The sequence below is a fragment of the Callithrix jacchus genome, chromosome 9, assembly GCF_049354715.1.
Source record: "Callithrix jacchus isolate 240 chromosome 9, calJac240_pri, whole genome shotgun sequence".
NCBI classification, from domain to species: Eukaryota; Metazoa; Chordata; class Mammalia; order Primates; family Cebidae; genus Callithrix; species Callithrix jacchus.
In genome coordinates, this window is record NC_133510.1 from 111,585,570 (window position 1) to 111,599,212 (window position 13,643).

At 41.8% G+C, this 13,643-nt stretch overlaps 1 protein-coding gene across 5 annotated transcripts in view; it reads right to left on the reverse strand.

Moving 5' to 3' along the window:
• The window catches only part of CORO1C (coronin 1C), a 120,789-nt gene that overhangs the window by 45,652 nt on the left and 61,494 nt on the right, over nucleotides 1-13,643 (reverse strand). For all 5 annotated transcript variants that reach the window (XM_035257493.3, XM_035257494.3, XM_054238824.2 and 2 more), the window contains exon 2: nucleotides 9,732-9,931. In XM_035257493.3, coding sequence (XP_035113384.1) covers nucleotides 9,732-9,931 — 200 coding nt within the window. The remainder of the gene's footprint in view (nucleotides 1-9,731; nucleotides 9,932-13,643) is intronic.

Genomic DNA, 13,643 nt, shown 5'->3' on the forward strand with positions numbered 1-13,643 from the left:
TTCTGCCAAGACTTTGCACTCCATTGTTAACTAGGGGTGAGCAGGGTGCCCACCCCACCCCACCCCTCCCGGCAAGACTGTAGAAAACAGTCACTAGGAGAAAATGAAAAGGCCCTTCTGTGGCACTTCATGTGGTAATGAGGCCAGCGCTCGCTCGTGTGGCTGGCAGCTCATGACATAATTTGGAAGTCATTGTTCTGCACCTGGTGCCCTCCCCCTGCATCCTCCACCCCTCCCAGTCCTGTCCCCCAGCCTTTCATGGCCCATGCACTTGACAGTTTAAGGTGCTCCAGGCATCATACAGAATCTATTTCAAGAGGCAGTGAATGGGCATCTCCTGACACGTCAGGACACTGGCTGGCTCTGAACAAAATCCTCTGCCCATAACGCCAAAGCTACCAAGTGCCAGACATCCACATCTGTAGAAAGGGCTACCGGCATTGCCACTGTTGTCTAAAACAGAGTACCGCAATGTGTAGAAATGGAAATTGCCTCTCAGCAATGCACAGTAAGGCGGACATGCAGCCAATGCAAATCCAGCAGGTGCTGGCAGAGACTGCGGATCACACAGAAAAGCACCGTCAGGAGACTGCCATTCCCTCTCAAGTAGCCCATGAGAGAAGGCACTTATCAGCATGGCGCCTGGCACTTAAAGGAAGCCTGCAACAAATGTGCACTACTGCGATTTCGTCATTGTCATGTATAGACCATGTAGTTTCACAAGGCATGGTATAGACCAAATACTTTCCAAACCTTAGACAATTCTCTGAGCTGACAGAATGAAAGCCCTGACGAGTTAGTTTTTGTTATTAAACTCTAATCCCAGAGAAAGAATGCAAAGGTTTCAGTGTCCAATAGACCACAGTTTCTGTGTCTGTGTGTGTGTGTGTGTGTGTGTGAGTGTGAGAGAGAGAGAGAGTGTCTTGCTCTGTTGCCCAGGCTAGAGTGCAATGGCACGATCTCAGCTCACTGAAACCTCCGCCCCACCTCCTGGGTTCAAGCAATTCTCCTGTCTCAGTCTCCCAAGTAGCTGGGATTATAGGTGTGTGCCGCCACACCCAGCTAATTTTTGTATTTTTACAAGAGACGGGGTTTCACCATGTTGGCCAGGCTGGTCTCAAACTCCTGACCTCAAGTGATCCACCCACCTCGGTCACCCAAAGTGCTGGGATTAGAGGCATGAGCCACCACCCGGCTAGACCAATTTCTATACCAAAAGAAAAAAACAACTGCTCACACTCAGTAGAAAAAAAAATTTTAAATAGCCATATACAAATCAAATAAAGACACAGCAACCTAAGTTCTAATCCACAAATGACTTCAGTCTTGGACAACCACTCAATTTGGGAGTTTCAATTTTTGCAACTGAAGAACAGAGGAATGATCCCACCCTACCAAGTGAAAAAACTGAGACACTGTTTATGAAGAGGACGATCCACATATAATCTGCTGGCATTCTGCAGTCTCTTTTCTATGACTATGACAGAAGTCACTGCTTTTTCCTAAAGATAATACAAAGAGGTCATGTTGATCTACTTATAACAGTGATTCTAAAATATAAAACAGTGCTTACTCTAGTTCTTTTCTCCATAACAATCAAGGAAAATACCAATTTTGCCAAATTCACACAGAAAGTGAAAGAAAAAGAGTCAAGAAATGTAGGATTTTCTACCAAAAAGTCATCCTTCAGCTCCTTTTGACTCATAATGTTAGTTCACACCACACATAAATGATTTGTTTCCCTTCCAATCAAACATTCTATTTCTCCAATACTACTAGAAAAATCCACCTAAACTCCTAGAGATCCTGGAGTCTGAAGGAGGAATGTGCCTACCATCTCCTCTTTGCCCTCCTGGGGACAGAGCCCCTCTACTAACTTATCAGCTTAAAAATTGGGCTGGGCTAGGCTGGGCTGGGCGCAGTGGCTCACACCTGTAATCCCAGCACTTTGGGAGGCCGAGGAAGGTGAATCACCTGTGGTCAGGAGACCAACCTGACCAACATGGAGAAACCCTGTCTCTACTAAAAATACAAAAATTAGCTGGGCATGGTGGTACATGCCTGTAATCCCAGCACTGGGGAGGCTGAGTCAGGAGAATCACTTGAACCCAGGAGGCGGAGGTTGCGGTGAGCCTAGATCACACCATTGCACTCCAGCCTGGGCAACAAGAGCGAAACTCTGTCTCAAAAATAAAAATAAAAGTAAAAATAAATTTAATTTAAAAAAAATGTTGGGTCGGCTCCTCTTCTGTTTCATCTTTAGATCCTACACAGAGAAAAAAAACTGAATTCAGATTGAACCTCCTCTGTCATGTCTTCCTCACCTCCTGAGCCTAGGGTGAAACTGATCTCTCACACCCCCTGTACTAGAGCACTTCATGCACCTACAAAGTGCCCCCTGGAGAGATGAAGTACAGCTGTTGGAGCTTTTTAAAAGCAAGAACCCAGTGGCTCACTTCTGTAATCCCACTTTGGGAGGCCAAGGCAGGAGGAACACTTGAGATCAGGAATTTGAGACCAGCCTGGCCAACACAGTGAAACTCTGTCTCCACTAAAAAGATAAAAATTAGCCGGGCATGGTGGTGCATATCTGTTGTCCCAGCTACTCATGAGGCTGAAGCAGGAGGAGTGCTTGAACCTGGGAGATGGAGGTTGCAGTGAGTTGAGACCGCACCACTGGGTGGCAGAGCAAGACTTTGCCTCAATTAAAAAAAAAACAAAATAAAAAAAAAAGCAAGATCCCAGCACAGGTCCCTGTACATGCAGACACTAATGAATGAGTATATGAATGAATGAATGCGATTTTTCTAAAGTACTGTGTTAAATTTCACAAACATTTAAGTAATAGTTAGCTCTCTGTATGTGATCTGGTAATATTACTGATAGTATTTTTCAAAATCTCAAGACGTAAAAAAGTATTTTAAAGTCCAGGTAATTATAAGGAAGAAAATAAAACATCACTTTTAGTCCCATCAGTGTTAACATTGCACACTCTTTCCTAAAAATTAATAACACAATTGAAGTTAAGTATGAGATAATGACTATGATCTCATAACACATTTTTTAGGTTATAGGGAAGTACCGTGGAACAAAGGATAACAAAATCTTGCCATGTAACATACCTTTCTCTTGCTATTCCAAGGACTCCCTCAGTTACTCACTTAGGACTTATTTAAGAATGTTTATATCTATATAGATATTATATTTTGGTTTTTTGGTTTTTCTTGAGACGGAATCTTGCTCTGTTGCCCAGGTTGGAGTGCAATGGCATGATCTCAGCTCACTGCAACCTCCACCTCCTGGGTTCAAGCATTTCTCCTGCCTCAGCCTCCCAAGCAGCTTGGACTACAAGCGCCCGCCACCGCGCCCTAACTTTTGTATTTTTAGTAGAGACAGGATTTCACTATATTGGCCAGGCTGATCTCAAACTCCTGACCTTATGATCTACCTGCCTCGGCCTTGTAAAGTGTTGGGATTACAGGTGTGAGCCACCATGCCAGGCATAGATATATTTCTATGTAGATTTTTTTTAAAAAGTCTAGGTGGAAATATAGTGTTCAAAACTACCAGAAAGCCTTTTAGGTCATTCTGAATTACTCATATATGAATTGTGTGAACTAACATTATGAGTTAAGTAATGCAGTCTAAGAATATATGTGTTAGTTACCAATTGCTAACAAGTTATCCTAAAACTCAGCTGATTAAAACAATAAACATTTATTACTCACATAGTTTCTGAGGATCAGGGATTCAAAAACAGCTTATCTGGGTGGCTCTGACCCAGAGTTTTTCATGAGTTAGTGTTAGCCAGGGCTGCAGTCACCTGACGGCTTGAGTAGGGCTGCAGGATCTACTTTCAAGATGGCTCATCGCATGATTGGTTAAGTTGGTGCTGGCAGTCGTCAGGAGGTCCTACAGACCTTGCCACAGAGCTGCTGGAGATCCTCACAACATGGCAGCTCCAGAAAAGACAAAGTGGAAGCCAGTGGGCTTTTATGAACTAGTCTCAGAATTCATACTCCATCAATTCCACCATACCCTATGGACACACAGGCCAGCCCTATTTAATTATGGGAGGCTACCTACCACAACATAGTAGGCAAGTTTTTGGAGAACCTGCACAAAAGGCTACCATACACATAGCCACCCAGTTTGCATCCTCTATCCAGGTGAATCAAGAGATCAAGAGCATATAATTCTAATTATTTCCTCCATCTGTTAAGTGAACAAGAAAATAATTTTAATAATGTGATAATGCAGCCTGTGGTACTAGTGGTATGAAGAAGCAACTAAGAGAACTAAATGGATGATTTTCCTCTGTTTCAGTAAATAATCAAAGGCAACATCTGAACTGGATATTGAACAGTAAGAAGAGACCACCAAGTATCATCATGAGTGGAATACTGACTGAAATGCCTCAAGATCTCTTCCTCAATAAACATGACAGAAACATTCTAAAGCAGCCCTCATCAACCTAGGTTCTATAAGAAATTAAAGTCCTAATGCCCTAATCTATGCTATTATAGGCAATAAGCTCTTTTCCATCCTATGCATCTAGAAGACAATGGCTATGTATCATCCTCGGGATAACCAAACAAGAAAGTCATTCAAATGATTTTCTGCGGAGCTAAATTCTTTCATAAAAACCAAGATGAAAAAGACTGCAAAATGAGTTGAAAATGGTTCACAGACATAAAGCAAGATCCCAAATATTCCCACACACAGCTCCTAAAATAAATAGGAGAAACACAGTGGTATATAAGAAAATACCACACAGCTACAACAAAGGAGCTCATGGTAGAGAGGAAGAGATTACGACCCAAAAAGCTAACAGAGATCTGGCCATACCCATCCCATCCTCGCCAGAGCAGAGCTCTTGTCCCAGGTAGTTACTGTGAGGGTGAAATCAGGCATCACTCCAATTCACCAAAGTTGCTTCACAGTACTTCACAATACTGAAGGAAGAAAGCAAGCAATTTGGGAAGACAGGAGCCATCTAGTTTGCATCCTCCACCCAAGTGTATGTCAAGAGATCAAGAGCATATACTTCTAACAGATTCCTTCCACTCTTACTTGTTTAAGGCAGGATTTACAGGTTTGTTGTGATATGAAGTATGTTGGGAGGGGGGTTGTGTGTGTATCTATCCAGAAACACTGGTATGTATGAGCCTCCATGGTTCACAATACGGAGGAAATGCCTCAGTTCTATCTACATCGCTAGTGTGGCTACTCCACAGAGAAAAAAGGCTTATTCATGACAACGTGGTAGATTACACAGAGGGCTGAACACCTGTGTGCTTTTGAGCCAAGACAGCTTGTGAGTTGTAGCAAGAAGAAAAAAGTATCCCTCACAGCCAAACCACAAAGCCAACCTGTGTTCAGCAAGACTGCTATTATTCATCCTCTGAAAGACTAAGGAATAAGTAAATGCACTAAGCCACACCTTGAAAAGTCATGGCAGAGTGGCAAGCCACAGCTTGACAGAAGCATTACAAAAGACAACGGGAATCACGTGTGCTAATCTAAATCACCCCACCTCAGGACTGAGGACTTTCCATATTCCTCCAGCAGTGAGTGACCTCTTCAAAAATCCTACTTTCCCTAATAAAACCTTCCTAACAAAAACCTCATAAACCATATGCTTAAAATAGCACACATTCATTCTTAAGTGTGCTGCTTGCTGCATGTGTGTGTGTCTTTGTATATGCATGTGTTTTGATATATTTGTCCCTATTAGTCTTTTCATTTTAGATTTTAAGTTCTGGAAGACAGAGACCATGTCTAACTTATTTTATATTCTTCCAGAATCCAACCATAATCCTCACGAAGCTGCAATAATACACCTTATTTACTGCTGACACTAAAGAGCTTTACAAAAGAAATTCATGGAAAACCATGTTTTCAAATGGGAGCCTTTTTGAAAGAGTCATAATTCACCTTAATTCCAACATGTATATAGTCAATATTACTATATACAGAATCCCAAATGTATCATCAAACTAACTTGCCTGTCTATAACCAGAAACAAAAAGGGGAAAACATTCTCAGAAGCCCATGAGATAACTATTAAAAACCATACCCATCTCTTAAGGTCGTTTCTAAAATTATCCCAAGCTGCTAACAATGTATGCTGGAGCCTAACACACACCTAGAGCATAATTTCTTGCTATCTTGATTTCAAACATAACTTCATATTATAGTTGGGAATTTAGTTTTTCTTTGCTTTTAAACCAAAGCAACACCTCATGATAAAACTATTTTGTAGTTGCCAAGACACTAAAGTTGTAGGAATGTCTTTTCCAGGGTAAAGAGCCCTGTATTGTTAAGCCCTTTACTGAAAAGGGATTAATGGGTTCACCACATAGTTAGGGTTCCCATTGTATTTCTTCTTTGAGGCTATACTTCTAACAAGCAGACAAACACCTCAGTACTCCAATCTGCTAGGATGCTTTCCTAGACACAAGTGCTCCTAAAGGGCACAGATGCTGGCAAACAGCAGGTACTCAGCTTACAATCAAACCACCTAATTGCATATGAAGACTCACTTATATTGTATAAACAAATATCAACTGTAAAATGTATAACCATTATTCAAATATTCATGACTATGCCAAAATTATAAGGTAGATATCAAGAAGGCCATCAACTCCATAGAGAAATGTAGGTTTTCTGACAACATGGAAGATGGTTCTATTTTCTACCAGCTACTGATGCCTGTTAACCAGCCAGTATCTTAGGTAGGAACAGCAACTCAGAAGAAAGGAGTGTCACCTGACGCTCCAGGGCTCATGGGTCACGCCCTGCCATAGCAGATCCTTCTGAGAGCTAGCTATCCAGACACAACTGCCATGAGGGACCACAGGACCACTCCTCTTTGCTGGGCGCAGCCTTGCCTTAGTGAAAAAGCAGCCAGAAGTAAAAGGGCATCTACTTTCCAAAGTTATACATTGAATTGGGGGGAAAAATGGAACAAAAAGTGTTTTCTTTGCTGAACAGCTGAATTGGAAATCACTTCATAACTGAGAATCATGGGAAGTGAGAAGCATTTCTGACATCATCTAGAATTACCGAGGCAGAAAATAACTTTTTCTTTTTTTTACTTTTTGAGATGGAATCTTGTTCTGTCACCCAGGCTGGAGTACAGTGGCATGATCTTGGCTCACTGCAACCTCCGCTTCCCAGGTTCAAGTGATTTTCCTGCCTCAGCCTCCGGAGTAGCTGGGACTATAAGTGTGTGCCACTATGTCCCGCTAATTTTTGTATTTTTAGTAGAGACGGGTTTTCAACATGTTAGCCAGGCTAGTCTTGAACTCCTGACCTCAGGCGATCTACCTGCCTCAGCCTCCCAAAGTGCTGGAATTACAGGCATGAGCCACGGTGCCCAGACAGAAAATAACTTTTATACTCAGCTGCTTATGTCATAGAGAGAGAAACAGAGGAGCAGAAGGATAAAGAGACACATCCATGTCCTACCACAAGTCAGTGACTGAGCCAGGACTGAACTCCACAGCTCATCAATTCCTAGATTTATATTCTTTCCTCTATGCCATACTGACACTAAGAGCTAAATAAACACACTTCAATACACAAAAATCTCACATAGTACACGTGAACCTATCAATTTTAGAAACCCAAGTATTGATCTTATTTCCAATGGCTGTCACAGGGCTTAGCTTATAACAACATCACCTCCTCTAAAACAAACTAATATTTAAGGAGCAAAGCCACACAGTCAGTATTATAGCCTGAGAAAGACCCTTGATGCTCCTCCAAAAAGCAACAACTCATCTAAACATGACGATTTATAAAGCAACTTACTCTATTCTAGTTCCCGTAATGCTGGTTAAAGAGCAAAATACACAGACATATTCATTAAGTGTAGGTCATTGAATACAACGGAAAAACAAATCATAAGATCAGTTAGTTCAATACTGCATACAGGTCTCCCTCAAATGGGATAAGTAAAACTGAGTTTCTCATGGTTTGTAAAAGCAAAGATGAACTCACAGAACCTTTTGTGGATGTGGAAGTTGAAAGGAAATATCTGAATTCAGAGGAAGATTAGTCATTCATAAGTCTATTTTGTGCTTCTTAATTGGCTTGTTCCATTTCTTTGAAAGAAAAAAATGTCTTAAATGTATTCCTCAGTCAATAAAAGGGGAAATAAAACTCTTAACTCCAAAATAGATCGTGGTGCTCCAGTGTCTGAACCTTAGCTGACAAGCTATGGCTGTCTTCTCAGCTGGCTGCCATAAAACCCGCCAGTAAAATGTCAAGTTTCCAAATGTTCCTTGCTCTTGGTGAAGGAATAAGCTAAAACAATGTGGAGACCAAATGCAACTGGCCTTGAGTGTACTTATTTGCCAGTCAAAAACAACTTTTTCCACAGAAATAAAAGTATCCAAATAGAAAATAAATTTTCAACTTAATGAAAAGATTCATCTTCACCAATAAGAAGGTGCATTTGAAAACACATATCAAATTTGTTCCCCAAAGGCATCTATCTCCCTTCTGTCAGGAGATGGTTCTACTGTGTTATCTATCAGGCCACTGAAGTAAAAATTAGATGTTATAAGAAAAAAAAAAAAAGTTCATCACCAGCATCTCTGAAACAAAAGTCCAAGAGAATTGGACATTTTCCCAATGAGAGTTTTCCCAAGGAAAAAACATCAACATACAATGGGAAAAAACCCTTTGACAGAAATTCACTTTATTGTAACCACTCTCAGAATCACATGGTCCATTGTGATGAGATGTACTCTTAATATAAGGGGCTCAGACACAGCAGGAATCCACTTCCCCCGCTGCTTTTAGCAGAGTGGAAACAGCTGTCATACGACTCAACATCTGCATCCTCATCAGCATCTAGCCCTTATCATTGGAGCTCAGGACTCACCAAACTCATTTTCCTCCTAAAAGCTAACTAGAAAACAACTGTTTCTAAGCCCTCTTCACAGCTTTTTTTCTTCATTATTTGCAACTCTGGGATTTGCTGATAAAATAACTACAGATTTTGATCTGCAGTATTCACGACTGGTCAGCAAATGCACAAAATTCCTATCTAATCTACCACCTTGGAGCAGGCTCTCTGGGAGGATAAAGGAAGGAGGAGGGCTTGGAACCCCACTGAAATTGAAGGACACATAGAACCATTCTCAGTAAAGACTTTACCTCTGCCACTTGTTAACACTGTTTAATTCCTATACTGAAACTTATTACTGTCCAGAATTGAAATCTGTATTGAAGACATTTTCTTGAGTTCTTGTTGCACTTGCTATTCAAAAAAAAAAGGCTCATCCTTACAATTTCACAAAAAAAGAGAATATTATCTTACAATTTTCTGCCCATTTGAAAATGTAACTGTTTTAAATACTTTACTTTGGAATAAAAGCCTGTTTTTACAACTGCACTCTAAAAGAGAAATTTTTGTGAAAAGTGGATGATTAAGAACCGAATCTTAAAATTCCTATGCCTGTCCATGCTCACAACATCATTATAATAATTTTTTCATCCATAGAGGGCATGCCCAGAACAGAGGTCACTATTCTATTTAATGATTCTCTGTTAGAGAAAAACTGATGTGGTTAGTAAGGCGTGTGGAACTTAACCTCAATTACATCAGAGTCTAATGGTTTCACAAATACAATTCTTAGTGAACTGTCAATCTATTAAGGAAAAAATATGGAGACTACCAGAGGGTAGCTACCAGAATGGACGGTCAAATTACTTACCTTGTGCAGAGGGAGAACAAGGAACGCTCCTCCCCCGCTTGCTTCTATGATTATGGCAACAAATCTGGGATTGACAGCACAAAAGGAACTATCCCAGGTCACACGAGAAACCCGGATGTCATCATAGCACTGGTCATTTTTCACCGCTTGCCCAAATACATGCCGAAACTTGCTCTGTCGTACCACTCGCCTCATCGTGCCTGCAAAGAAAGAGTGAGCGTTAAGTTAGAATTACACACCACGCCGGGCGCGGTGGCTCAAGCCTATAAACCCAGCACTTTGGGAGGCCGAGGCGGGTGGATCACGAGGTCAAGAGATCGAGACCATCCTGGTCAACATGGTGAAACCCCGTCTCTACTAAAAATACAAAAAAAAATTAGCTAGGCATAGTGGTGTGGCGCGTGCCTGTAATCCCAGCTACTCAGAAGGCTGAGGCAGGAGAATTGCCTGAACCCAGGAGGCGGAGGTTGCAATGAGCCGAGATCGTGCCATTGCACTCCAGCCTGGGTAACAAGAGTGAAACTCCATCTCAAAAAAAAAAAAAGAATTACGCACCAAACTGAAAGCTTTACTTTTACAAATGAAAAGCTCCAAGTAGGAAAAACAGAATGGGATGGCATTTTGTCTGCTCTCCTAAAAAGTAGCCAAATTGTAATCCAAATTTCTTTTAGCAGCACATACCCAGAGACAATTGCAAAATGCATCAGGGAAAGAATTACAAAGAAATGAAAAAGTCCTAATTCACGATCCAGAAACAGCTCATCAGTTTTAATTTCAATGGAAAGATTAAGGCAAAGAATTAAAGAAAGTTAGCCTTTCGGGGGCTGGGTGGGAACTGACAGATAATGCACTTCAACCCTTCCCCTTTTATACATAAGAAAACTCTAAAGTGAAGTTTTCTGGTAGAGGTGAGGCTGAAGAAAGAGCCCAAAAACAAGTTATGATTTTGTGGCTTTGTCCTCAGCCTGCCAAGGTAATTTTTCAGTTTGTAAACATTTTCCCTAAACATCAGCACTCTGTTGTCTGAGAATTATGTCTATTCCCCAGAGTGTTTCAACAAGACCAACTATGGGAGGAATTCAAAAGACACAGCTATCACCCTTGACTTCAAAAGCCTTCTAATCTCCTTCTAACACAGACGTAATAATCAGAGCAACTCACTACCAAACCGCCTAGTGCTAAGGACTACACAGTGAGAAACAGGAAAAGTCAGCCTAAAGCAGCCTAACAGGTAAGAGCTAGGTCTGGGAAAAGAAGACCGAAAGTATTTAAATTGAAGCAATGTGATCAAAGTGATGTTTAGGATGACAGTAAATCTGGCAGAAGCACACTGGACAGCTTAGATAGGAACAAGCTCAAAGACAGGTACTGGGCTAGGAAGCTATCTGACAGTAAACCAGACTTGAGGAAGGCCTAGAGTGATAGAGCAGTAACAGTTGGGACAGAAGAAAGGAAAAATGCAGGAGCTATTGTAGAGAGGAAACAAAACCAGGCTGGGTTTTCACTGAGTTGATCATCTACCACAGCCACTTCCCTAGTATACCAGGGACTCTGGGGAGGGGAGGTGACACAGAGCTAGGTTCCTAGGCTTCCCTATGTGTCATTTCAGACTCCAAATTCCACTAAACTGTCTGATAGACACTGAAAGCTTTGTGCTTTTAGATCACCAACCCTCCCTGATTAAGTTTTTCTAAACTGCACCCAACGTAATTTTCCTATGTGCTACTGTAGGACATTTTGTCCATGTTGGTTAGACAGAAGGAGCCTGGATAAAAATCTAAATGGAAATGGAACATGGTTCAATATTGACAACTCAGCTGAAAATCAGATCCTCATATACAGAGGAGAGCTAACACCTGTCCACTCATGTCAGACGGGACACATGGTGGGCTGTTACTAATTCCTTTCCTCTAATTCCCTTCCTCATGGCCCTGAGCCCATTGCTAAATGCAGAGACAGAATTTATTTTTGCCAGAGTCTCTTACCCTTCTCCTAGGCATGTGTGAAAGTGGCTTCTCTCCAATGCTGGGAGCATGTAGCTGGGCTGAAGTAACAGACCCTTGGCAGGCAATTGAGCATCCACGTTCCTCCCCCCAGCTGTTATTGCCAGACTTTCCCAGCTGACTACCAGAACCATACATTTTGAGTCCTTGGTAAAGGAGACGGCAAATGATACGGGCCAGGGTCCTTCATTTCGGAATCAGTATGAATACTTTTCAAGCATAAGTTAGGTAAGATAGCGTCCATGAAGTGGTGAAAAGCAATAGGGAAGCACATCCATACAAAAGCCAACGTACAGCCAGCTGGTCTCAGGATCCACTTCCCCACCCAACCATCTGCAACCATCTGTACAAGTTACAGAAACTGCAATCCCCACCAGCATCTTCAAGCAAGTGTTTCAAAAGTAAATTAACGTAGAAGAAAAAAGGATTGTACCACGTCAGTTAACATTCTTCATAAATAAAACATTCTTACAAATTCATACAAAACCCAACAGAAAATTAGGCAAAGGACATGAAGAAGTAATTTACAAAAGAAACACAAACAGCATTTATCTCCACTCCTTCCTAAAATACCACTAAAACGAAAGCAAAAAATAAAAGCAGGTAAAAATATGAAAGGACAAGAGGACTAGAAGGGAGCCTACAAGAGAGCAAATGTAACAACAAACTCTTGGAAGATGGAAAGTTGTCGTGCACGTTTAACTGACTGAAGTGTGAGTGTCCTCTACTTAGCCAAGGCTCAGAAGGAGTTCACAAGAAGGACATCAAGGCCCACTGTGAATCCTCAGAACACTCCAAGGAGAAATTGTATGTCTCTGAAGACAGGGATGTGGGAGAGGGGTTGCAGAGAAAATGACTGAAAGCCTGAATTAGGAACAGCTGGACAACCATATCCCCTCCATCCAGGGCTTCACAAGGAGGGTACTGGCCTGCCCTCTCCCCAGCAGAAGCCAGGAAAGGTCAGACTGCAGGCCCTGGACTGGATGATACCCAGTATAGGTGTGAACAGGTACCTCACTGACAGCCTGGTTCTACACAGTGGGACCTCCAGCCCCTTGTTCCTCCTGGCTCCCAAGATACCACCTGCCCCACCCCATAAGAGATCAGACATCACTGCCCTCAGTGAGGTCCACCATTCAATATGCCCCTCCACCTACACAGGCAAAAGGTCAGCTTTTAGAAGCTCACTTTAAATGTGAATGGATATTTGAGGAAAGCCTCTCACTTTAAAAAAAGAGACAATTTTTCTTCTTCGCTCAAGTAAGCCAGATACCATCTAACCTCACAAAAATATGAAGATTAATATAAATATGTAAACTGATTTGTCTTCATTGAAAGATACTATACAATCTTCTGGCTGACATACATACTAAAATACCTCAGAAAGTTATTTCCACGCCAGGTGCGGTGGCTCACGTCTGTAGTCCCAGCACTTTGGGAGGCCGAGGCAGGTGGATCATGATTTCAGGAGTTCAAGACCAGCCTGGCCAACATAGTGAAACCCCGTCTCTACTAAAAATACAAAAAATTAGCCAGGCATGGTGGCGTGCCTGTAATCCCAGCTACCCTGGAGGCTGAGGAAGGAGAACTGCTTGAACCTTGGAAAGCGGAGGTTAAAGTGAGCCGAGATCACACCATTGCACTCCAGCCCGGGGCAACACTGGCAGACTCCATCTCAAAAAAAATTATTAGTTATTACCATATTATGCATACTTATTTTCATCCAAGATACATGTAGACAGAATGATATAGAAGTTCTTTTGCTACAATCACAGAGTAGAATGTTAGCTACAGAGCAGAAGAGTAAGAAAAGCCAGTGCTTCCACAGTGCTGTGCTGTATGTCTAAGTGGAGCTTGAAGGGAGAGCTTGAAGGGCAGAGCTTGAAGGGCAGTGTGAGCCCATTCACTT